Genomic DNA, 26,824 nt, shown 5'->3' with positions numbered 1-26,824 from the left:
TTGGTCAGATCCGTTTCCTGATATTAAACTTCATCAGTAATGTAACTTCCGGCGAGAGTTTCAATTTCCCAAGTTTATTAAATTGTTAGGTGAAAATACAGAATAGTTAACAAAGAACCTTCCTCTTCACAGTTGCTGCCAGCGATTAAATCTTTGAATTAAGTTTCCATTTTCAAAACTTTAAAAAAATGTAAATTGAATTTAGGTAAATATGGCAACGGTAAAATTGTATTTAGACTTTTCAGATTATTATGCATAAATATTTATAATAAAATAATTATTATTAAATAAAACATTATAATAAATTTTCTGCGCTTCTACAGAATTTGAACCTAACTAAACCGACTTTTGCCAAACTAAATGTAAGGGGCTTAGCCCTATTTCAAAATAGGGGAGGGAGCTTAGCCCACACTTCTCACACGGTTCTACTTTTCTGTGTCAAAGTGCCATTTTTACCTATTTATTCACTACTGCCATTTTTTCCAGTGCCATTTTTACCGAGCACCAAAGATAAATAGTTCCAAAATTATTTTATAGATTGAAAGACAAAATGACTTTAATATTCTCATACTCTGCATAAAAACATTTTTTTATCCCTTTTATATCTCCCTTTACAACAACAATAACACTTATACAAGTTACACAAATTATCTCCCTTGAAATGTTTTTATATGCTTAAGCACAAACTTGAATATTTCAATTTTTTTAAATGGTGTTCTTTTCGGGTTCACAAGAAGATATTTCTGGAATGCGTGTGTGCATGTATGACTTACTTTCAGCCTTAACAGAATATGTGTTGTGGAATGTTTGGAATGTTTGGAATCTTAAAGATAGGGAAACAAGCGATTGAAAAACACTGTTGAATAAAAAAAAACAAAAAAAAAAAACAAAAAAACAAAACAAAACAAACAATCAAAAAAATCCTTTGAGATCCATAATCAATGGAACAAATATATTTTCCGGAATATAATTTTGAAGTTGAAGATGATTTAGTTATCTGATTGTAATTATTTAGATAAAGTCGCGCATGTTTATTTGATGACTTATTTAATGAAATAAAGTGTGCTTATTTAAAGCCATCCATACATTGTTCATGAAAATCAGACATTTACAGATAAAGGTAACCCATATTTTTTCTCCATTTCTCCTGAACACTATCCCAGTCTAATAATAATCTCTACAAGCATGTATTAATGTAAATTAGTCTTTTTTAGTTAAGGAGGCTTCAAGTAACATATAATTGTACTCTATCTCACCTGAACACGAGTCTAGTCCAATAATATTACATCAGAAGTCACTGTAGAGGAATAGGCATAGAGATAGATAAAATCTATATAATTATAAAACTCTATGAACTGTCCGGGCGTCCGTCTTTGTTTGCTTGCTTACTTGCTTGAAGTTTATCTACACCGATTGGGTGATTCCATCTTTAAAAAGGGGGATGACAGATGTGCATGTGTGTGGAAACCAAAATATACATCTCGCCATCTTCGTTCCTTAATCTCAGTCACGCTTATGTATATATATATATATATATATATATATATAAGTGAACGTGTCTGTGTGTCTGTCTGTGTGCCTGTCTGTGTACATTTCCCTATGCAATAACTCTGTCAATTTTTAGTCTACAGACTCGAAATTTGATATACAGGGTACTGAAATTTGGGAAAATCTATGTGATCGGTTTTCGGCCAGAAATTTGGCTGTTAAGGGGTCAAAGTTCAACGATTTGACCTTTGAGAACTCTACCAAACTCCTCCGACAATTTGGGGTCCAAACACTTGAAATTTTAGATATAGGTTCCTTGGACATGAATCTAACTTAATAAATTGATTTGAGCCCAACCAATAAATGTTAAAGGGTCATAATAGGGGTCAAAGTTAAAAAAATTAACCGTTTTTTTTTTTTTTTTTGCTCAGCATACACCTCTAAACACCCAGGAAACGCCGGGCACCCATGCTAGTATATCTATAAAAGTGAAAGTGTCTGTCTGTGTACATTTCCCTACACAGTAACTCTGTCAATTTTCACTTTACAGACTCGAAACTTGATATATAGGGTATGGAGATTTTGGAAAATCTTTGTAATCCGTTTTCGGCCAGAAATTTGGCTGATAAGGGGTTAAAGTTCAACGATTTTACCTTTGAGAACTCTACCAAACTCCTCTGCCAATTTTGGGTATAAACAATTGAAATTTTAGATATAGGTTCCTTGGACATGGATCTAACTTAATAACTTGATTTGAGCCCAAAACAATGAATGTTAAGAGGTCATAATAGGGGTCAAAGTTAAAAATAAATTCAAATTACTCAGACAATTTTTGGTCTAAACATTTGAAATTCAGAGATAGGGCAAGCTTTTTAATCGGTTTGGGTCGAAAATTTGAGCTACCAATATATAAATGTATGTATGTATGTTTGCATGTCTGCCTAAAACTTTTGACAGAGGCAACAGATTTTAACGAGATCAGTATCGTGTTAAAGCTCGACCCTTCAGACAACAAATACCGAAAAATTGGCAAAAACATTAATTTCTTCACCCTCAACTGGGCACTTTTCTGCAGGGAGGGGTCGCTTTTGTCGCCGATATTTTCGAAAGTCATCCCCTCTTTTCGATTGTCTAGCCTTAATTTAAACCTACATCACTTCCGGTTTGGCGGTGATCGTAACAGCAAAGACGTCATGTTTTTTTCCCGTTTTTTTCCTCCTTCACAGTATGGGTTCAAACCTGCCTACTACCACTTTTTTTTTTGGGGGGGGGGCTCAAACACACACCTCCAGACACACAGGCAACGCCAGGCACCCATGCTAGTATATATATAAGCTTGACTAAACGGTTAAGGAATGAGGATGGTGAGTTGTATGTTTTGGTTTAGATTTTAGCTGATGGCACCCAAATCATATATATATTTTTTAATTTCGATCTCACTACTATATATTAGGTACAATATAATAATCAATACAGAATTGGTTCTATAATAATAAATATGTTATCTGCATGAATTAAAATACCATATTTAAGCGTATCTTAGGACCCAGTTGCCTGCTTATATTGATTAAAAATTAATGTTGCTCTAGAAATGCATAGAAAAGAAACAGAGAAAAAAAATTAAATGTTAAAGAAGTCAACTGCAGTAGAAGGAATAAGGAGAAAAACAATGTGAAAATAAACAAGTAAAAAACGACTGCTGGTTGACTATTATTAGACTGAACTTGACTTGATTAGACTTGACTTAGACTTGAGGAGAAATGGCGAAACATACAAGCTTAATTGTTATTAGGGTCTCCTTAAAGTACAAGAGCATAACTTTCATAAATAAATGCTTGTACATACACTTTTCTTTAAATGAAAGTGTTGTTTCTATATTATTTTAAATGGAAACTCTTTTTGAAAATTCAGATAACTTCAATTTGTGTGAAATTTAACAATAGGTATTAGACATCAAATAATTAATTTTCTGAAAATTTCAGTTTCTTTGGAATATTTTAAAAGGTTTTTAAGAGACATAATATTGGCACAACCTTTTATTAGAAAATTAAAATATTTCAGTTTTGCATTAAATTTGATCGATAGTACATAGACACAAATTAACCAAGATTCCCTAAATTTCAATTTACTCTTAAGGCCCATAAAATTATGAGATGTTAGTCTCTCTTTAAGACTTACATTGCACATCCATCTAATCAATTTCATATCTCATAAAAGTGTTGCTGGAACTAATTGAACTTTGTGTAATAATTATGAACACCTTGAGGAGCAAAGTGACCATCAGAGACACACACGGTCGTTTGATATATTCATACTTGGTGACTCATATATCTGGTGTGCAGCTTAGTTATGGTGTTATTTAGCTGATTTTAGGAGCTTAAGTACTTCATCCAAAGCATCTGAAGGCGTGGCTTCTTTTTTTCCTATTCATTTAACGTCATGTTTCCCTTGTTCAAGGATTAAATGTTTTCTGATATCTCACAAGCTCACTCTCCAGTTCTCACAGTTTGGTAGGTCAACTATCTTCGAGTTCCACTTTGCACGGTCTTGTCTAATCACTTGCTTTCAAGTTTTCTTTGATCAGCCAACCTTCTTGCGACTGAAGACATCAATGCTTCTGCAATAGTTTATCCCGGAGAATGAACACTCCAGGTGAGCAAACCAGCATAACTGATTCATCTTTAAGATAGTTGATATGTTGGACAAATATATCGCTTTCAGCAAATTCTCTGACCTAAGGTGTTGGGTCTGTACAGATTTCACATTGCAGATACATCTAATTATAGATTTGTCATTGCGTTGTAGTCAAGCGAGGAAGAATTGAGTGAATTCCTCGCATTCACTGCTATATAACATTCTGTCTTTTTATCAGAAAGAATTCGACTCACTCTTTTTTCCTGTTGAAACACGAGACACTTATTTACAGGTACTTTTCAGAATAACACATTGTCTCTTGTTCAAAAGCTCACACTCCAATGTACTTAACAAGAGTCTGCCATGTCAAACACGTGGTACTCTCTTCCTGTCTGGCCATATTTAACACATTTGTTTTCCAGTGTAACATATCTATCTCTATTCTGTCTTTAACATCAAGTTTTTCTTTTTTTATAATATTTTTCTTTCTTTCTATTATATCCTTACTTTAAATAAGAATACAGCAAGAAACACGGGGTTATGGGTGAAAGACAAAGGGGTTTATTTCCAAGGGAATACATGTGACATAAGAGTTACTTGACCTCTTTTCTTATTCTCTTTCTGTCTTTTTTCCTTCTCTCCCAGTCACGTGAGAAGGTCAATATATCTATGAAGGGATGTTAGGTTATTCCATTACATCACTTTCCTCCCAAGCTAAATGATTCCATAGAATTTTGCTTCTACCATTTTTTCCTTTTTAAACTTTGTCTAAAAAAATTTGGTCCTTTTCCTTTTCCTTTCACTTCTCCTCACCATTTGTGTTTGTCGATTTTTTACTTTTGGAGAGTGACTGGATTTCTAAGTTACTGGTACTTCCTTGTTTGGAGGTTGTATATGGAAAGTGTCATATAGCACTTCCATTGGTAACTCTTGGTTTCTGACTGTTTCTATGTGTCGGGGTCTCAGTTGGTTAATATGTTTTTTGTGGAAAAAAAATCTGCCCTTTTATAATGTAAACCATTCTCCCAATTCTTCTTGAGATTATGCCTTCTTCCCCAAAACTCTTCCCTTCCCGATAATTTTTGAAGAAAACTTTATCCCCGTCATTGTAAATCTTGTACCTTACATGACCCTCAATACTTTTTTTTTACTTTTGCTCTTGGGATTAACCAGTCGAACACCAAACGTATTCTCCTGGCAAACATAATTTCAGCTGGGGATAATTTAGCATTTGGATTTGTATTTGGTGTTATCCTATATATTGCTAAGAATTTTTTAATGCCTTTTTCTTCCGTGTCGATGTTATTATTCTTTTTTAAAGATTGTTTAAAAGTATCGACAAATCTTTCTGCTTGTCCGTTTGATCGAGGGTTAAAAGTTGGTATTGTAATGTGTTCAATGGCCAGTGCCTCACAGTAGTGCTTGAATTCTTGACCTGTGAACATAGTGCCATTATCACTAACAATTGCTTTCAGAATTCCAAACCGATTAAATACCTCATCCAGTGCTTTTATTGTGTTTGCCACTGTAGGGTGTTTGTATTTAAAAATGTTTGGCCATTTTGACATACTATCTACGATTACTAGGTAATAATATCCCTTCAGAGGTCCTACATAATCGATATGGATGCGTGTCCAGGGTACATCTGTTTTAGGCCAAGGTTGTGTCCGTATGGGGGGAGATCTTGCGGCTAGTTGGCAACCTTTACATAATTTCACCATTTTCTCAATGTCCTGATCCATTCCAGGCCAGTATGTGAATTCTTTCATTAGGGCCTTCATTCTGGAGATTTCAGGATTTCGCATGTGGAATTCCTTTAGGATTTTATTTTGTAATACTTGCGGTATTACCACTCTGTCTGCGTACATCAGAGTTTCATCACACATAGAAAATGGAAACACTTTTAATCCTTTTCTATTCTTTTCGTCTTGTCCCACTTGTTTTTTTTTTATCTTGTTGATATATTTATCTTTTTTTACTGCTTTCTTTATTTCCTCAAGTGTAACAGGAAGTTCTCTAACAGTATTTATAATATATCTGTTAGTTCATTTTCTTCTTTTAGTGCTGCTATAACAGTTTCTTCAAATTCAGTTTTACTGGGGATCAATCTCAGCATGTGCAATTTTACTAGATGCTAAGTGTTTCATTTTAAAATCGTAATTAAGCAAAATAATACTCCATCTTTGTAATCTATTTGCCGTATGAGTATGAATCCCTTTTTTCGAACCAAAAATCGATAGTAATGGTTTATGGTCCATTTCCAAGACGAAAGATCTTCCATGAATGAATCTATGAAACTTTCTCACGGCATACACAATCTGCCGCTACAATTAAATCCTTTTTCAGATCGTAATGTGCTAACGATAGATCCGATAACAAACATCTTTTAATTTTTTGGAATGCTTCCTCAGATTCTTTTGACCAGAGCCATTTTTTTCTTCTTCTTCAATAATTCATTTAATGGTGCTCTTAGTTCATGCATATTTGGGATATAAGAATTATAGTAGTTTTCTAGACCCAAGAATGACTGCTACTTCACTACATTGTCTTGTCTAGGCATGTCTCTAATTGCTTCTGTCCTATTTGGGTTAGGTCTTCTACCTTTCCAATCAATTATTTGTCCCAAATATTCAATCTTGTCCATACCAAGATTACATTTTTCCAGAGCCACTTTAAATCCGTAGTCTTCTATTTTCTTGAATACCTTCCGAATATGGCTTTTATGTTCTTCAACATTTTTGCTTCTTATCAAAATGTCGTCTAAATAAGCCATTGTAAAATCCAAGCCTGCTAGCATGGCATCCATAATTTGTTGGAATAAATTTGGTGCTACTTTCAGCCCAAATGGCAATTGTTTTAGGGAAAATAATCCTTTATGAGTATTCATTGTCAGGTATTATTTTTTATTTTTATTTTTCACATAAACTGTAGGTGATGTCCATTCAGAGTAGTCCACCTTTTTTATTACTCCGATTTCTTTGAGTCTATTTAATTCTTTCTCGATGGTTTCTAATGCCGAATACGGAACCTTCCTTTTGGGTTTAAACACTGTGTCGCTTCATCTTTCAGTTTAAATTTCATTTCCGTTTTAGTGCAGCAACCCAGACCTTCAAAAAATACATTTTTAAAATCCTTCTTCAAATCCCCAACAAATTTTCATGACAGTTTAGGACTTTCAGGTCCTGTCACATTTACTCTTTTGCAAAATGAGTTTATTGGTTTCTCCCATAAATTGAAAAGTATCATCAAATCTATACCGAATAGATTAGAATTTTTTCCAGGTATCACAAACATTTTAGTTTTTAATGTCTTTTCATTCAGGGTCACATTAGTATAAAATTCCCCTTTAAATTTTAATCTATTTCCAGACATCCCTCTGGCAATTTTCGTTGTGTTTTGCAGCTTTGGAGAACCAATTTTCTTCCATGTTTATCAATTAAGGATATGTCACTTCCAGTATCCAAAAGACAGTTTACTTTCCGGCCATTGATTCTAACTTCGATATATTTCCTTTTTTTACCATACATGGAATCTTTTTTAGAATCAATGGTCTTTATTTCAGGCTTACAGTATTTCTCCTTTTTGCATACTGTTGACTTGTGTTCTTTACGCCCGCTTTTGAAGTAGCACTTTTTTGTGAAGTGATTCTTTCCTCCACACATCTTACAGTATATTTTTTACATAGTGGTCACCTTGCTTTACCCTTTGTATTTTGTCAACATTTTTCTCTTCGATACTAGTATTATCTTGTTTTAAATTTAACAGTTTCTGGCATTCCTCAGTAACTTTCTGTAAGGTTATTTCTATGTCTTGGTTCATAATGGATAATATCCTAGAACGAATCTCTTTATCCTTCGAGATGTTAACCCTTGCACAAATATCAAGCATTTAAACATGTTCTCTTTTAGGTCTTTCAACTTAAATAACTCGCATTGGGCATTTACTCTCCCAGCATAGGTGATAAAGTCTTCATCTTGTTTCAAAATATTTAAACACCTATAACGAGTATAAAATAAGCTATTCCGTTCCCCGTAAATGTTCCATAAAATCTCTATAGTCTCTTTAAAAGAAATATCTTCGGGTTTCCTTGGGAATATAAAATTTGTATACTTGGTATTTCCATGGGAACCCAGTTTTTGCAACAGTAAAATAATTTTTTCTTCATCCGACCAGGCCTGACATTGTTTGGAAAAAATATTTTCGTATCGATGATAATATGCTGGAAACGTTAAGCCATTAGTTGGTTCATATAAAAATTCTGTCAGCGAATTTGCAATTCCTTCTGGAGTGAACCGACAATCCTTTTTTCTTCTTGTTTCATTAATATTGTTTTTAATACTTCATTTTGTTTTAACCGTTCTTTTTGTACAAATTCCATCTGGCTTTGTTGAGCTGCCAGTGCTAATTGTATCGTTTTTGTAAACTCGGCTAATTGTTCCATGTTAAAGAATTTATTTTTAAACACAGTAATAAAACAAAAGGTTAACAGTACCTGCACAAAGCATTAAATAAATTCACTGAATAGTTTGTTTTTTTTAACCACAAAAAAAACATTCTTTTGTAGACAAGGTTTTTGCAACACACACGAAATTGACACTGAACCAACAGCATGCCAGCGTTCTTTTCCGCCGTATTTTTTTTCTTCTTATGAAACAAAAGAAATTTGAAATGGACAACTCTCAAAAATTGTTCTGTTCAATGCTTCGTAAAATGTAACAGACTGAATTAAAAAAATATAACTTACTTTTTGTGTGTGCCTTAGCTTTTTTTTTTTCAGTAGTTGAATTTTTCCGTACAGTATTTTTTCTCTTCGTTTTCCAATATGTTTTAGGCTTAAAGTTTCCTTTTTGTGAATTTGAATCCTCTCGCCATTTGTTATATCCTTACTTTAAATAAGAATACAGCAAGAAACACTGGATTATGGGTGAAAGACAAAGGGGTTTATTTAAAAGGGAATACATGTGAAATAAGAGTTACTCGACCTCTTTTCTTATTCTCTTCCTGTCTTTTTTTCTTCTCTCCTAGTCACGTGAGAGGGTCAATATATTTATAGTTCATTACATCTATGCAGGGATGTTAGGTTATTCCATTACATCACTTTCTCACTGTGACGTCACCTCGTACACAGCTCATTATTTGCATACGTTGACTATTGCTGCTGCTGATGCAGTGTCTGCGTTCTGTTACACGTTGACCTAGAATGAGTGCTTTATACAAAATTGATGATTAAATATTAAATTTATGCTCATCCTTTAACAATAAATACTATGCCCTATTAATTTCTAATCGTGCATCAAATGCATACCATAATACTTAGTTCGCTGCACAAAGATCCATACAAAATTTCAGCCAGATTTGACCAGTAGTTTCCAAGAAAACTTCTAGAATAAATGTAATATTGTGGTAATTAATCCCTATTAATCCTTATTAATCCCTAACTGTGCATCAAACAGATGCCATAATACTTAGTTCACAGCACCTTATCATAGCAAAGATCCATATAAAATTTCAGTCAGATCAGAAAGTAAAATAAATGCAACAATCAGGGAATACATCTAGTTGTATAATATAAGTTAAATAATAAAAGGCCAAACAATTGAGAAGTCACTGAACTTTGCTCTCTGCCTAATGTTTGCAATTGTTTAACGTATGAAAGGTTATATTTCTGTGTTGTAAATGTCAATACGATTGTGTCCAACAATGGACGAGTGCTATTTATGTTTTGCTTCACATTTGACCACTTTTCCATTTGAGAATGGCCGGATAATCTTGTTTACAATGTCTGTTCGTGGAGGGGAGGTTGCTGTTGAAGTCTATATAAATCATTCACTTTTATTCTAAATACCCTCTGGGGAAAACAAATATTTTTTATGTGGGCGTTACTCAGTGTTCAAATTTCTACTGTTTATGCATTAAAAACGAATGCTTAAATTCATATTTTTGTAAAAGGCTTAATCTGTTTCATTGATGGTCATCATTATCATCATCATCATCATTCTGAAAACGTGCTGAAACTCGATCAGGGCACCACTTACATTCTGACTTCAATATTACTGTGCCCCTAACCTGCCATGGTCGGAGGAGTTGCATGATGGATGAACGGTGGACCAGCTGGCTCCACTTAGTCCATTGTGGGTAAGAGCCTGAGTAACATCGAAGCTTCTCCCTGTGTAATCAACAATGTTGTCGAATGTCTTCTTTTCCCTTTGACTGTTACTTGCAGAATGGTTTTTGCAAGTCCTTCTGAGCATGTCACATGCTCATATCATCTGAGTTCCTCTTTTACACCATGGTTAGTAGGTCTTCATAGTGATGCACCTGTTGGGTGACACGGCCCTTGTATGATTTCAACAGGACCTTAACATTCAATTTCACTCAATAAATATAAAATGGACTTGTTGCAACAGTCAATAAAAAAATGCAGCTCAAAATTTTCCTTGATTTTTTATCGCCTTTTATCCCACATCAACAGATTTGAGATATTAAATAATCTCAGTTAATATTGATTCTTTATAAGTATATTAGCAGGACCTGTGGAAATTCCACAGTGGCAGCTTTCATACTGCTGCTGGACATTCTGTGGATGTTCAGCATAAATGGTGACCCCGTGATATTATTGTAACGCTTTTGTTAAAACTGTAAAAGTATTTATCTAAGTAATCTGGTTAATGTCATGTCAGAATATATCTGGTCATTACAATTTATCTCCAATATTCTTATGGGAGTCTGTGACATATTTTTATTGTATGGACGCCCGACACGAATGGAAACCCCACGATATCATTATTAGCCAGACAGATAATACCCTTGAATCCTAGCCAGGAGACCAAGAAGGTATATTTTAGTTTCAGGTATGGCCAAAAGCGACATGATTTTTTATTTATTTATTTATTTTTTACATTGTTTCTTCGGTGATCGGAAGATTTTATTTATTAAAATGGAGGATAGAAGGTGAAAACATACTACGAACATTAAATTAGTGTTTCTATGTACTAATTTAATGTTCATAGCATGTTATCACCTTCTATTATCCTATTTATTAAATAGGATCTCTCAATCGAATAATATATAATCTGGAAACCGTGACACATACGCATGTACATACATTAAAGGTAATACGGTATTAACATATAGATGATTCAGATATACGCATAAACAATCCAAACGGGCAAACACCATATCCATAATCTAGTGAAATAAGCTTGTGCTCTCTTTTTACCTAAAAGGAATCGACTAGATTTGTATAGATCTTTAAATAAAAAAGAACAGTTGAAACTTGATTAGGGCATCCACCGTTTACTTCAACAGGATCTTTAAAACTTAATTTCACCGGATTAATATGAAAATAATAATGGATCTTTGCTATGTTTAAAAAATAATGAGGCTCAGGATCACTGAACATTTTCCTTGACTTCTTCAAGACATCTGATTTCTGATATTAAATAATCTTATTTAATGATTTTTAACCAATGAGAATACAGATAATTCGTGGTTTCATGTTTTTCCTATTTAGGCAGATTTACATCATTCTGTTTCTCCTAGATTATGAGTTTGATCCTCACTAGTAACCTATGATTTACACATTTCCTTAATTTTCAAACTAAACACCAAGCAAAGATAAGACACTTCCACTGCTCTATGTGGATTCAGGTCCATCAGATCCGGCACATCGTCATCTTCGTTTTAATGTCTATTTAACAAATTGGTATGTGTTGGACACAACACATTTGGGTACTTATGCAGAATAAGAACCATGTCATCAAAATTTTCTAGCCAGTTTATATAAACCACTAGAAGGTGTTGAACAAAAGTTTTATGATGTTTTGTGTATGTGCAAATGCTGGTCATATTTTCAATTAAAAATATATTATTTATATCATTACAAAGATAATTCAATGGAAAATAAATTAAAAACCAGAAACAATATTCATTTGTTGTTATGACGAAAATACAATGAATAATTACTGAATAATTTTTATAAAACTTTTAGAAAATTAAAATTAAAATCAAGAAAAAAAAAAACACTCATTGTAAGGTAAGTTTCATAAATAAATATTTATTTTTTGTATAACAAACAACTGATAGCAATTAAAAAAATCTTTTTGTTATATGATTTTTTTTTTCTTTTTATGATTTTTGTTCAAATCAAGATAAATATTTATTTTTTTTAATGATAAACCAATGATGGCAAATAAATGTTTTCTTAAATGACATTCGTTGCTACGATTTTTTTTTACTTATAGTTTCAGCAACTTTTGGTGCTTTATGTAATCTATCTGGAAAATTTCAATGATAGCACGGTTCTTATTCTGCATAAGTATCCACATTTGAAATAGAATTTTTATTAGTTAACACATTTTATTTTTAGATACCTCCATAGAGTTTGGTACTAGTGCACTTATTGATCCATACTGAAATAAAAACGTTATTATTTAGAAAGCCATTCTTAACATTGGGAGGGAGGGTGTTTTTTACCTATTCTATACTTTAATCTTACAATTTAATTAAAAACATATCATAAAATAAAACTTTTTTTTCTTTGTGTTCCATATCCCCAACAGTTCCCTCACAAATTTCATGCAGTATTTGCAATCTTTTAGATGAGTTTTGATAATTTGGATTATTCAGACCACTGTTCTCATCTTTGATGTTATTCTCAGAATATTTCGGCTAATGTAACTTCTATAGCACAATGGATAAAAGTGCTAAGTGTTAATCAAATGTAACTAACATATCGATTCTTGAGTTTGCTAAGACACATGAAGAAGTTTGCATCAGCTGTTGTGAAAAAAGATGAAAACAGAAGTTCAAATAACACACGATATGTTTGTTCATCAGACGGTTTGTTGGTTTACATTATAAACCTTGCCGATAGAATGAACGCATTTTTAGCTTTTCATTGTATTTTGTCAACCATCAAAAATTCTCAACAGGTGTAATAGAATGTGGCCCCTGAAAAGGATAAAAAGGTGTATTTCATAATATTCATGTATATACCTGCATACATCTTCTGTCTACATGACTTGTTGGACTTTACTATTTTTTGTTAATATATTTAATTTGATCGATTAACAATAAAGTAACATAAATTAAGTACCTTGATTGTTTGCATCCAAACATTCTCATGTTGCGATGACGTCACGTGTTTCAGAAGAGTCTTGATTTCTTTTATTCTTGAATTCATCCTTATCATTTCCTCACGTAGTTTCATTGTTACCAAATTTTACATGATGGTTACTGTTATCAAATTTTACATGATGGTTACTGTTATCAAATTTTACATGATGGTTACTGTTATCAAATTTTACATGATGTTTACTGTTATCAAATTTTACATGATGGTTACTGTTACCAAATTTTACATGATGGTTACTGTTACCAAATTTTACATGATGGTTACTGTTATCAAATTTTACATGATGGTTACTGTTATCAAATTTTACATGATGTTTACTGTTATCAAATTTTACATGATGGTTACTGTTACCAAATTTTACATGATGGTTACTGTTATCAAATTTTACATGATGGTTACTGTTATCAAATTTTACATGATGGTTACTGTTACCAAATTTTACATGATGGTTACTGTTATCAAATTTTACATGATGATTACTGTTATCAAATTTTACATGATGGTTACTGTTATCAAATTTAACATGATGGTTACTGTTATCAAATTTTACATGATGGTTACTGTTATCAAATTTTAAAGGATGGTTACTGTTATCAAATTTTACATGATGATTACTGTTATCAAATTTTACATGATGGTTACTGTTATCAAATTTTACATGATGGTTACTGTTACCAAATTTTACATGATCGTTACTGTTATCAAATTTTACATGATGTTTACTGTTATCAAATTTTACATGATGGTTACTGTTACCAAATTTTACATGATGGTTACTGTTACCAAATTTTACATGATGGTTACTGTTATCAAATTTTACATGATGGTTACTGTTATCAAATTTTACATGATGTTTACTGTTATCAAATTTTACATGATGGTTACTGTTACCAAATTTTACATGATGGTTACTGTTATAAAATTTTACATGATGGTTACTGTTATCAAATTTTACATGATGGTTACTGTTACCAAATTTTACATGATGGTTACTGTTATCAAATTTTACATGATGATTACTGTTATCAAATTTTACATGATGGTTACTGTTATCAAATTTAACATGATGGTTACTGTTATCAAATTTTACATGATGGTTACTGTTATCAAATTTTACATGATGGTTACTGTTATCAAATTTTACATGATGGTTACTGTTACCAAATTTTACATGATGATTACTGTTATCAAATTTTACATGATGGTTACTGTTATCAAATTTTACATGATGGTTACTGTTATCAAATTTTACATGATGGTTACTGTTATCAAATTTTACATGATGATTACTGTTATCAAATTTTACATGATGGTTACTGTTACCAAATTTTACATGATGGTTACTGTTACCAAATTTTACATGATGGTTACTGTTACCAAATTTTACATGATCGTTACTGTTATCAAATTTTACATGATGGTTACTGTTATCAAATTTTACATGATGGTTACTGTTATCAAATTTTACATGATGATTACTGTTATCAAATTTTACATGATGGTTACTGTTATCAAATTTTACATGATGGTTACTGTTACCAAATTTTACATGATGGTTACTGTTATCAAATTTTACATGATGTTTACTGTTATCAAATTTTACATGATGATTACTGTTATCAAATTTTACATGATCGTTACTGTTATCAAATTTTACATGATGGTTACTGTAATCAAATTTTACATGATGGTTACTGTTATCAAATTTTACATGATGGTTACTGTTATCAAATTTAACATGATGGTTACTGTTATCAAATTTTACATGATGATTACTGTTATCAAATTTTACATGATCGTTACTGTTATCAAATGTTACATGAGGGTTACTGTTATCAAATTTTACATGATGGTTACTGTTATCAAATTTTACATGACGGTTACTTTTATCAAACTTTACATGATGATTACTGTTATCAAATTTACCACGATGGTTACTGTTATCAAATTTACCACGATGGTTATTGTTATCAAATTTACCATGATGGTTACTGTTATTAAATTTTACATGATGGTTACTGTTATTAAATTTTACATGAAGGTTACTGTTATCAAATTTTACATGATGGTTACTATTATCAAATTTTACATGATGGTTACTGTTATCAAATTTTACATGATGGTTACTTTTATCAAATTTTACATGATGGTTACTATTATAAAATTTTACATGATGGTTACTGTTATCAAATTTTACATGATGGTTACTATTATCAAATTTTACATGATGGTTACTATTATCAAATTTTACATGATGGTTACTGTTATTAAATTTTACATGATCGTTACTGTTATCAAATTTTACATGATGATTACTGTTATCAAATTTTACATGATGATTACTGTTATCAAATTTTACATGATGGTTACTGTTATACAATTTTACATGATGTTTACTGTTATCAAATTTTACATGATGGTTACTATTATCAAATTTTACATGATGGTTACTGTTATCAAATTTTACATGATGGTTACTATTATCAAATTTTACATGATGGTTACTATTATCAAATTTAACATGATGGTTACTGTTATCAAATTTTACATGATGATTACTGTTATCAAATTTAACATGATGGTTACTGTTATCAAATTTACCATGATGGTTACTATTATCAAATTTTACATGATGGTTACTGTTATCAAATTTTACATGATGGTTACTGTTATCAAATTTTACATGATGGTTACTGTTATCAAATTTACCATGATGGTTACTATTATCAAATTTTACATGATGGTTACTGTTATCAAATTTTTCATGGTGGTTACTGTTATCAAATTTTACATGATGGTTACTGTTATCAAATTGTACATGATGGTTACTGTTATCAAATTTTACATGATGATTACTGTAATCAAATTTTACATGATGGTTACTGTTATCAAATTTTACATGATGATTACTGTAATCAAATTTTACATGATGGTTACTGTTATCAAATTTTACATGATGGTTACTGTTATCAAATTTTACATGATGATTACTGTAATCAAATTTTACATGATGATTACTGTAATAAAATTTTACATGATGATTACTGTAATCAAATTTTTCATGATGGTTACTGTTATCAAATTTTACATGATGATTACTGTAATCAAATTTTACATGATGGTTACTGTTATCAAATTTTACATGATGATTACTGTAATCTAATTTTACATGATGATTACTGTAATCAAATTTTACATGATGGTTACTGTAATCAAATTTTACATGATGATTACTGTAATCAAATTTTTCATGATGGTTACTGTTATCAAATTTTACATGATGATTACTGTAATCAAATTTTACATGATGGTTACTGTTATCAAATTTTACATGATGATTACTGTTATCAAATTTTACATGATGATTACTGTAATCAAATTTTACATGATGGTTACTGTTATCAAATTTTACATGATGATTACTGTAATCAAATTTTACATGATGATTACTGTAATCAAATTTTACATGATGGTTACTATTATCAAATTTAACATGATGGTTACTGTTATCAAATTTAACATGATGGTTACTGTTATCAAATTTTACATGATGGTTACTGTTATCAAATTTTACATGATCGTTACTGTTATCAAATTTTACATGATGGTTACTCTTATCAAATTTTACATGATGTTTACTGTTATCAAATTTTACATGATGGTTACTATTATCAAATTTTACATGATGATTACTGTTATCAAATTTTACATGATGGTTACTGTTATCAAATTTTACATGATGGTTACTGTTATCAAATTTTACATGATGGTTACTGTTATCAAATTTTACATGATGGTTACTGTTATCAAATTTTACATGATGATTACTGTAATCAAATTTTACATGATGGTTACTGTTATCAAATTTTACATGATGGTTACTGTTATCAAATTTTACATGATCGTTACTGTTATCAAATTTTACATGATGGTTACTGTTATCAAATTTTACATGATGGTTACTGTTATCAAATTTTACATGATGGTTACTGTTATCAAATTTTACATGATGATTACTGTAATCAAATTTTACATGATGGTTACTGTTATCAAATTTTACATGATGGTTACTGTTATCAAATTTTACATGATGATTACTGTAATCAAATTTTACATGATGGTTACTGTTATCAAATTTTACATGATGGTTACTGTTATCAAATTTTACATGATGATTACTGTAATCAAATTTTACATGATGGTTACTGTTATCAAATTTTACATGATGATTACTGTAATCAAATTTTACATGATGATTACTGTAATCAAATTTTACATGATGGTTACTGTTATCAAATTTTACATGATGATTACTGTAATCAAATTTTACATGATGATTACTGTAATCAAATTTTACATGATGGTTACTGTTATCAAATTTTACATGATGGTTACTGTTATCAAATTTTACATGATGATTACTGTTATCAAATTTTACATGATGATTACTGTAATCAAATTTTACATGATGATTACTGTTATCAAATTTTACATGATGATTACTGTTATCAAATTTTACATGATGATTACTGTTATCAAATTTTACATGATGATTACTGTAATCAAATTTTACATGATGGTTACTGTTATCAAATTTTACATGATGGTTACTGTTATCAAATTTTACATGATGATTACTGTTATCAAATTTTACATGATGATTACTGTAATCAAATTTTACATGATGATTACTGTAATCAAATTTTACATGATGGTTACTGTTATCAAATTTTACATGATGGTTACTGTTATCAAATTTTACATGATCGTTACTGTTATCAAATTTTACATGATGGTTACTATTATCAAATTTTACATGATGATTACTGTTATCAAATTTTACATGATGGTTACTGTTATCAAATTTTACATGATGATTACTGTAATCAAATTTTACATGATGATTACTGTTATCAAATTTTACATGATGGTTACTGTTATCAAATTTTACATGATGGTTACTGTTATCAAATTTTACATGATGATTACTGTAATAAAATTTTACATGATGATTACTGTAATCAAATTTTACATGATGGTTACTGTTATCAAATTTTACATGATGATTACTGTTATCAAATTTTACATGATGATTACTGTAATCAAATTTTACATGATGGTTACTGTTATCAAATTTTACATGATGGTTACTGTTATCAAATTTTACATGATGGTTACTGTTATCAAATTTTACATGATGATTACTGTTATCAAATTTTACATGATGGTTACTGTTATCAAATTTTACATGATGGTTACTTTTATCAAATTTTACATGATGGTTACTGTTATCAAATTTTACATGATGATTACTGTAATCAAATTTTACATGATGGTTACTGTTATCAAATTTTACATGATGGTTACTGTAATCAAATTTTACATGATGATTACTTTTATCAAATTTTACATGATGATTACTGTTATCAAATTTTACATGATGGTTACTGTAATCAAATTTTACATGATGGTTACTGTTATCAAATTTTACATGATGATTACTGTTATCAAATTTTACATGATGATTACTGTTATCAAATTTTACATGATGATTACTGTTATCAAATTTTACATGATGATTACTGTTATCAAATTTTACATGATGATTACTGTTATCAAATTTTACATGATGATTACTGTTATCAAATTTTACATGATGGTTACTGTTATCAAATTTTACATGATGGTTACTGTTATCAAATTTTACATGATGATTACTGTTATCAAATTTTACATGATGATTACTGTAATCAAATTTTACATGATGGTTACTGTAATCAAATTTTACATGATGGTTACTTTTATCAAATTTTACATGATGATTACTGTTATCAAATTTTACATGATGGTTACTGTTATCAAATTTTACATGATGATTACTGTTATCAAATTTTACATGATGATTACTGTTATCAAATTTTACATGATGATTACTGTAATCAAATTTTACATGATGGTTACTGTTATCAAATTTTACATGATGATTACTGTTATCAAATTTTACATGATGATTACTGTAATCAAATTTTACATGATGGTTACTGTTATCAAATTTTACATGATGGTTACTGTTATCAAATTTTACATGATGATTACTGTTATCAAATTTTACATGATGGTTACTGTTATCAAATTTTACATGATGGTTACTGTAATCAAATTTTACATGATGGTTACTGTTATCAAATGTTACATGATGGTTACTGTTATCAAATTTTACATGATGATTACTGTTATCAAATTTTACATGATGATTACTGTAATCAAATTTTACATGATGGTTACTGTTATCAAATTTTACATGATGGTTACTGTTATCAAATTTTACATGATGGTTACTGTTATCAAATTTTACATGATGATTACTGTTATCAAAATTTACATGATGGTTACTGTTATCAAATTTTACATGATGGTTACTTTTATCAAATTTTACATGATGGTTACTGTTATCAAATTTTACATGATGATTACTGTAATCAAATTTTACATGATGGTTACTGTTATCAAATTTTACATGATGGTTACTGTAATCAAATTTTACATGATGATTACTTTTATCAAATTTTACATGATGATTACTGTTATCAAATTTTACATGATGGTTACTGTAATCAAATTTTACATGATGGTTACTGTTATCAAATTTTACATGATGATTACTGTTATCAAATTTTACATGATGATTACTGTTATCAAATTTTACATGATGATTACTGTTATCAAATTTTACATGATGATTACTGTTATCAAATTTTACATGATGATTACTGTTATCAAATTTTACATGATGGTTACTGTTATCAAATTTTACATGATGGTTACTGTTATCAAATTTTACATGATGATTACTGTTATCAAATTTTACATGATGATTACTGTAATCAAATTTTACATGATGGTTACTGTTATCAAATTTTACATGATGATTACTGTTATCAAATTTTACATGATGGTTACTGTTATCAAATTTTACATGATGATTACTGTAATCAAATTTTACATGATGATTACTGTAATCAAATTTTACATGATGATTACTGTAATCAAATTTTACATGATGGTTACTGTTATCAAATTTTACATGATGATTACTGTTATCAAATTTTACATGATGATTACTGTTATCAAATTTTACATGATGGTTACTGTTATCAAATTTTACATGATGGTTACTGTTATCAAATTTTACATGATGATTACTGTTATCAAATTTTACATGATGATTACTGTTATCAAATTTTACATGATGATTACTGTTATCAAATTTTACATGATGATTACTGTTATCAAATTTTACATGATGATTACTGTTATCAAATTTTACATGATGATTACTGTTATCAAATTTTACATGATGATTACTGTTATCAAATTTTACATGATGATTACTGTTATCAAATTTTACATGATGGTTACTGTTATCAAATTTTACATGATGATTACTGTTATCAAATTTTACATGATGGTTACTGTTAGCAAATTTTACATGATGATTACTGTTATCAAATTTTACATGATGATTACTGTTATCAAATTTTACATGATGGTTACTGTTATCAAATTTTACATGATGATTACTGTTATCAAATTTTACATGATGATTACTGTTATCAAATTTTACATGATGATTACTGTAATCAAATTTTACATGATGGTTACTGTTATCAAATTTTACATGATGATTACTGTTATCAAATTTTACATGATGATTACTGTAATCAAATTTTACATGATGGTTACTGTTATCAAATTTTACATGATGGTTACTGTTATCAAATTTTACATGATGATTACTGTTATCAAATTTTACATGATGGTTACTGTTATCAAATTTTACATGATGGTTACTGTAATCAAATTTTACATGATGGTTACTGTTATCAAATTTTACATGATGATTACTGTTATCAAATTTTACATGATGATTACTTTTATCAAATTTTACATGATGATTACTGTTATCAAATTTTACATGATGGTTACTGTAATCAAATTTTACATGATGGTTACTGTTATCAAATTTTACATGATGATTACTGTTATCAAATTTTACATGATGATTACTGTTATCAAATTTTACATGATGATTACTGTTATCAAATTTTACATGATGATTACTGTTATCAAATTTTACATGATGATTACTGTTATCAAATTTTACATGATGATTACTGTTATCAAATTTTACATGATGATTACTGTTATCAAATTTTACATGATGGTTACTGTTATCAAATTTTACATGATGGTTACTTTTATCAAATTTTACATGATGGTTACTGTAATCAAATTTTACATGATGGTTACTGTTATCAAATTTTACATGATGATTACTGTAATCAAATTTTACATGATGATTACTGTAATCAAATTTTACATGATGGTTACTGTTATCAAATTTTACATGATGATTACTGTAATCAAATTTTACATGATGATTACTGTAATCAAATTTTACATGATGGTTACTGTTATCAAATTTTACATGATGGTTAATGTTATCAAATTTTACATGATGGTTACTGTAATCAAATTTTACATGATGATTACTGTTATCAAATTTTGCATGATGATTACTGTTATCAAATTTTACATGATGATTACTGTTATCAAATTTTACATGATGGTTACTGTTATCAAATTTTACATGATGATTACTGTAATCAAATTTTACATGATGATTACTGTAATCAAATTTTACATGATGGTTACTGTTATCAAATTTTACATGATGGTTAATGTTATCAAATTTTACATGATGGTTACTGTAATCAAATTTTACATGATGATTACTGTTATCAAATTTTACATGATGATTACTGTTATCAAATTTTACATGATGATTACTGTTATCAAATTTTACATGATGATTACTGTTATCAAATCTTACATGATGGTTACTGTTATCAAATTTTACATGATCGTTACTGTTATCAAATTTTACATGATGATTACTGTTATCAAATTTTACATGATGATTACTGTAATCAAATTTTACATGATGATTACTGTAATCAAATTTTACATGATGGTTACTGTTATAAAATTTTAAATGATGGCTACTGTTATCAAATTTTACATGATCGTTACTGTTATCAAATTTTACATGATGGTTACTGTAATCAAATTTTACATGATGATTACTGTAATCAAATTTTACATGATGATTACTGTAATCAAATTTTACATGATGATTACTGTAATCAAATTTTACATGATGGTTACTGTTATCAAATTTTACATGATGGTTAATGTTATCAAATTTTACATGATGGTTACTGTAATCAAATTTTACATGATGATTACTGTTATCAAATTTTACATGATGATTACTGTTATCAAATTTTACATGATGATTACTGTTATCAAATTTTACATGATGATTACTGTTATCAAATCTTACATGATGGTTACTGTTATCAAATTTTACATGATGGTTACTGTAATCAAATTTTACATGATGATTACTGTTATCAAATTTTACATGATGGTTAATGTTATCAAATTTTACATGATGGTTACTGTAATCAAATTTTACATGATGATTACTGTTATCAAATTTTACATGATGATTACTGTAATCAAATTTTACATGATGGTTACTGTTATCAAATTTTACATGATGATTACTGTAATCAAATTTTACATGATGATTACTGTTATCAAATTTTACATGATGGTTACTGCTATCAAATTTTACATGATGGTTACTGTTATCAAATTTTACATGATGATTACTGTAATCAAATTTTACATGATGATTACTGTAATCAAATTTTACATGATGATTACTGTAATCAAATTTTACATGATGATTACTGTAATCAAATTTTACATGATGATTACTGTTATCAAATTTTACATGATGGTTACTGTTATCAAATTTTACATGATGGTTACTGTTATCAAATTTTACATGATGATTACTGTAATCAAATTTTACATGATGATTACTGTAATCAAATTTTACATGATGGTTACTGTTATCAAATTTTACATGATGGTTACTGTTATCAAATTTTGCATGATGATTACTGTTATCAAATTTTACATGATGGTTACTGTTATCAAATTTTACATGATGATTACTGTAATCAAATTTTACATGATGATTACTGTAATCAAATTTTACATGATGGTTACTGTTATCAAATTTTACATGATGATTACTGTAATCAAATTTTACATGATGATTACTGTTATCAAATTTTACATGATGGTTACTGTTATCAAATTTTACATGATGATTACTGTAATCAAATTTTACATGATGGTTACTGTTATCAAATTTTACATGATGATTACTGTTATCAAATTTTACATGATGATTACTGTTATCAAATTTTACATGATGATTACTGTAATCAAATTTTACATGATGGCTACTGTAATCAAATTTTACATGATGGTTACTGTTATCAAATTTTACATGATGGCTACTGTTATCAAATTTTACATGATCGTTACTGTTATCAAATTTTACATGATGGTTACTGTAATCAAATTTTACATGATGGTTACTGTTATCAAATTTTACATGATGGTTACTGTAATCAAATTTTACATGATGATTACTGTAATCAAATTTTACATGATGATTACTGTAATCAAATTTTACATGATGGTTACTGTTATCAAATTTTACATGATGATTACTGTAATCAAATTTTACATGATGGTTACTGTTATCAAATTTTACATGATGGTTACTGTTATCAAATTTTACATGATGATTACTGTAATCAAATTTTACATGATGGTTACTGTTATCAAATTTTACATGATGGTTACTGTTATCAAATTTACCATGATGATTACTATTATCAAATTTTACATGATGGTTACTGTTATCAAATTTTGCATGATGATTACTGTTATCAAATTTTACATGATGGTTACTGTTATCAAATTTTACATGATGGTTACTGTTATCAAATTTTCAATGATGGTTACTGTTATACAATTTTACATGCTGGTTACTGTTATCAAATTTTATATGATGATTACTGTTATCAAATTTTACATGATGGTTACTGTTATCAAATTTTACATGATGGTTACTGTTATCAAATTTTACATGCTGGTTACTGTTATCAAATTTTACATGATGGTTACTGTTATCAAATTTTATATGATGATTACTGTTATCAAATTTTACATGATGGTTACTGTTATCAAATTTTACATGATGGTTACTGTTATCAAATTTTACATGATGGTTACTGTTATCAAATTTTACATGCTGGTTACTGTTATCACATTTTACATGATGGTTACTGTTATCAAATTTTATATGATGATTACTGTTATCAAATTTTACATGATGGTTACTGTTATCAAAGAGCATCGAAACATTGCATCAAATTTGGAAAAATCGGAAAATTAAATTCTGTTAAAACTGATCTTTACCAAACTTTTCAGAATTTTGGTCAAATGTCAAAGCAAGGTCAGATAAGATGTGATGCTTCATTGGTTATAATATTGACCAAGTAGTGAGTCTCTATGATATGGAGAATCAAAGTTATTTCCCAATGTGTGATTTATCTTTCTGTGAAGTTGAATTTGATCTCTGACCTATATATCCCAAAATTAAATCAGTTCTAAGTTAGACCATGACCGCTATTTTGACCAAGTTTGGTGACGTTTAGTCAAGGGATGTTATTGTTAGATTATACACAAACAAACAAGCATATTGACAAATCAATGAATAAACTTAACTGAAAACATATTCTCTTTGATTGAGGTAATAAGATTGACGTATGAAAATCGTAAAAAGGAGAAAAAGTAAAAATCGATTTTTTATCTTTCGTAGACAATTTGATCAGAAAGATTTTCCTTATCCAAAAATGTAAATTATTAATCAAATTAAATTCCACAAAAAATTTGCTCATATTTATCTACAAACTTTGATGTTCGTATGTAAATATAATTAATCTAATTTTTATTGCGTGAAGAAGTCACAACACAAATTTAAAATGTTGATGCAGGTTGCCTGAAGCATTGTGTTTAGCGTGTGTATATATATATATATATATATATATATATACACACACTACACACAATACGAAACTAAAACCAACCGTAACGTTTTTGCAAGGTTGTTACGGCCATAATATAAATATAGAAACAAAATTTTTTTAAATTCTTTTTATAAAAAATCAATTATTGGGAAATAAAGGAATAGCAGGATCTAATTTAGGAACCCAACAAATGGGATATAAAAAAAATTTTTTAAATGGCTTAGGGTTCTCTGTAGAAACTTCCCATGACCATGTTCTTAAATAAGGATACGAAAATTAGGCGATATATTAATATTTAAATGGGCTTTTCCGTAACTTCAGCCAAGGTAAATGTTTCTCGCATGCTTTTCCCGTTAGGAATTTTCACCCTTTTTTTCTTTCTATTCAAAAAATGCTACATTGCCAAAAGTGTATTTATTCATAAAGTCTGAAGAAATGCTGGTTTTTGAAAATTTTGAAACGATATAATGCTTGAAATTGTCGAACTGGATATTGAAACAATTGTAACATAAAATGAAATACACTTTTTGTTGCCATCAACACCTTGTTTTGAAGTCTTGGTTTTGCATACACAGTATATTAATGCTCAGTTATGAAATGTTATAATTTTGTAGCTTACTCCTTAAGTCAACCATTTTGGCTTAAAACCTATTGGTTTATGAAAATTTACTGAATTACACAAACTCAGTATATTACATATAAATATATATATATGCTGATGCAGTTTGCTTGAAGCATTGTGTTTAGCATATATATATATATATATATATATATATATGTATATATATATGTATATATATATATATATATATGTGTGTGTGTGTGTGTGTATATGTATGTTTATATACATACGTATGTGCGTGTGTGTATTGTAAATATAATTAATCTTATTTTAATTGTGCATTTGCATATTTAGAAGTCACAACACAATTTTGAAATACTGATGCAGTTTGCTTGAAGCATTGTGTGCAGCATATATGTTTATATAATACATGCATATATGTGTGCGTTTATATATGTACACACACACACACACACTCATATATATGCATACATTAAACGTTGGATAAACTGTTTTTCTCTTTTTCTTGCAGGGAAAGCATAGAACTTGATATTTATTAAAATAGAACAGTAATAATAATTATGTGTGTGTGTGTGTGTGTGTGTGTGTGTGTGTGTGTGTGTGTGTGTGTGTGTGTGTGTGTGTGTGTGTGTGTGCAAGTTTATTTCAGTATGGACGAGTCATATCCTACCCAGTGGGGTCCCTTTCTAGCTAATACTAAATGTCCCCATTCATCCATATTTCTATAGTCTATTTTCATTTCCTTATTCGTCTTTTCTCTTTTTTTTCTTCTTCCTTCCTCCTGTCCATCATCAGCAGAAAGGGAGAGTGAACGTCAATGATTTCCTCAATGTGTTGATGTCTGACCCAGGGCCCCAATGCCTTATGTGGTTGCCAATCTTACACCGGATGAGCCAAGCTGAAACTGGTAAGTAAATTATCACTTCATGCCAATCAAGTATTTCCATCAATTCTCTTATG

The 26,824-nt window shown here is 29.2% G+C and overlaps 1 protein-coding gene across 10 annotated transcripts in view; it reads left to right on the top strand.

The window, feature by feature from the left end:
- The window catches only part of LOC145296848 (dystrobrevin beta-like), a 541,375-nt gene that overhangs the window by 270,014 nt on the left and 244,537 nt on the right, over nucleotides 1-26,824 (top strand). For 7 of the 10 annotated variants that reach the window (XR_013870040.1, XR_013870041.1, XR_013870039.1 and 4 more), the window contains one exon: nucleotides 26,660-26,771. Coding sequence is in view for 7 of the 10 variants with exons in the window: in XM_080142974.1 (XP_079999100.1) it covers nucleotides 26,660-26,771 (112 nt within the window). In the remaining 3 variants the exon portion in view is untranslated. The remainder of the gene's footprint in view (nucleotides 1-26,659; nucleotides 26,772-26,824) is intronic. The other 3 variants (XM_080142975.1, XM_080142973.1, XM_080142978.1) reach the window with 1 other exon arrangement.

This window comes from Euprymna scolopes, chromosome 17 (genome assembly GCF_053919585.1).
Source record: "Euprymna scolopes isolate OS-2025 chromosome 17, ASM5391958v1, whole genome shotgun sequence".
NCBI lineage: Eukaryota > Metazoa > Mollusca > Cephalopoda > Sepiida > Sepiolidae > Euprymna > Euprymna scolopes.
Note: the sequence above shows the minus strand (reverse complement) of the source record. Positions and strands in the feature narration are given on the sequence as shown.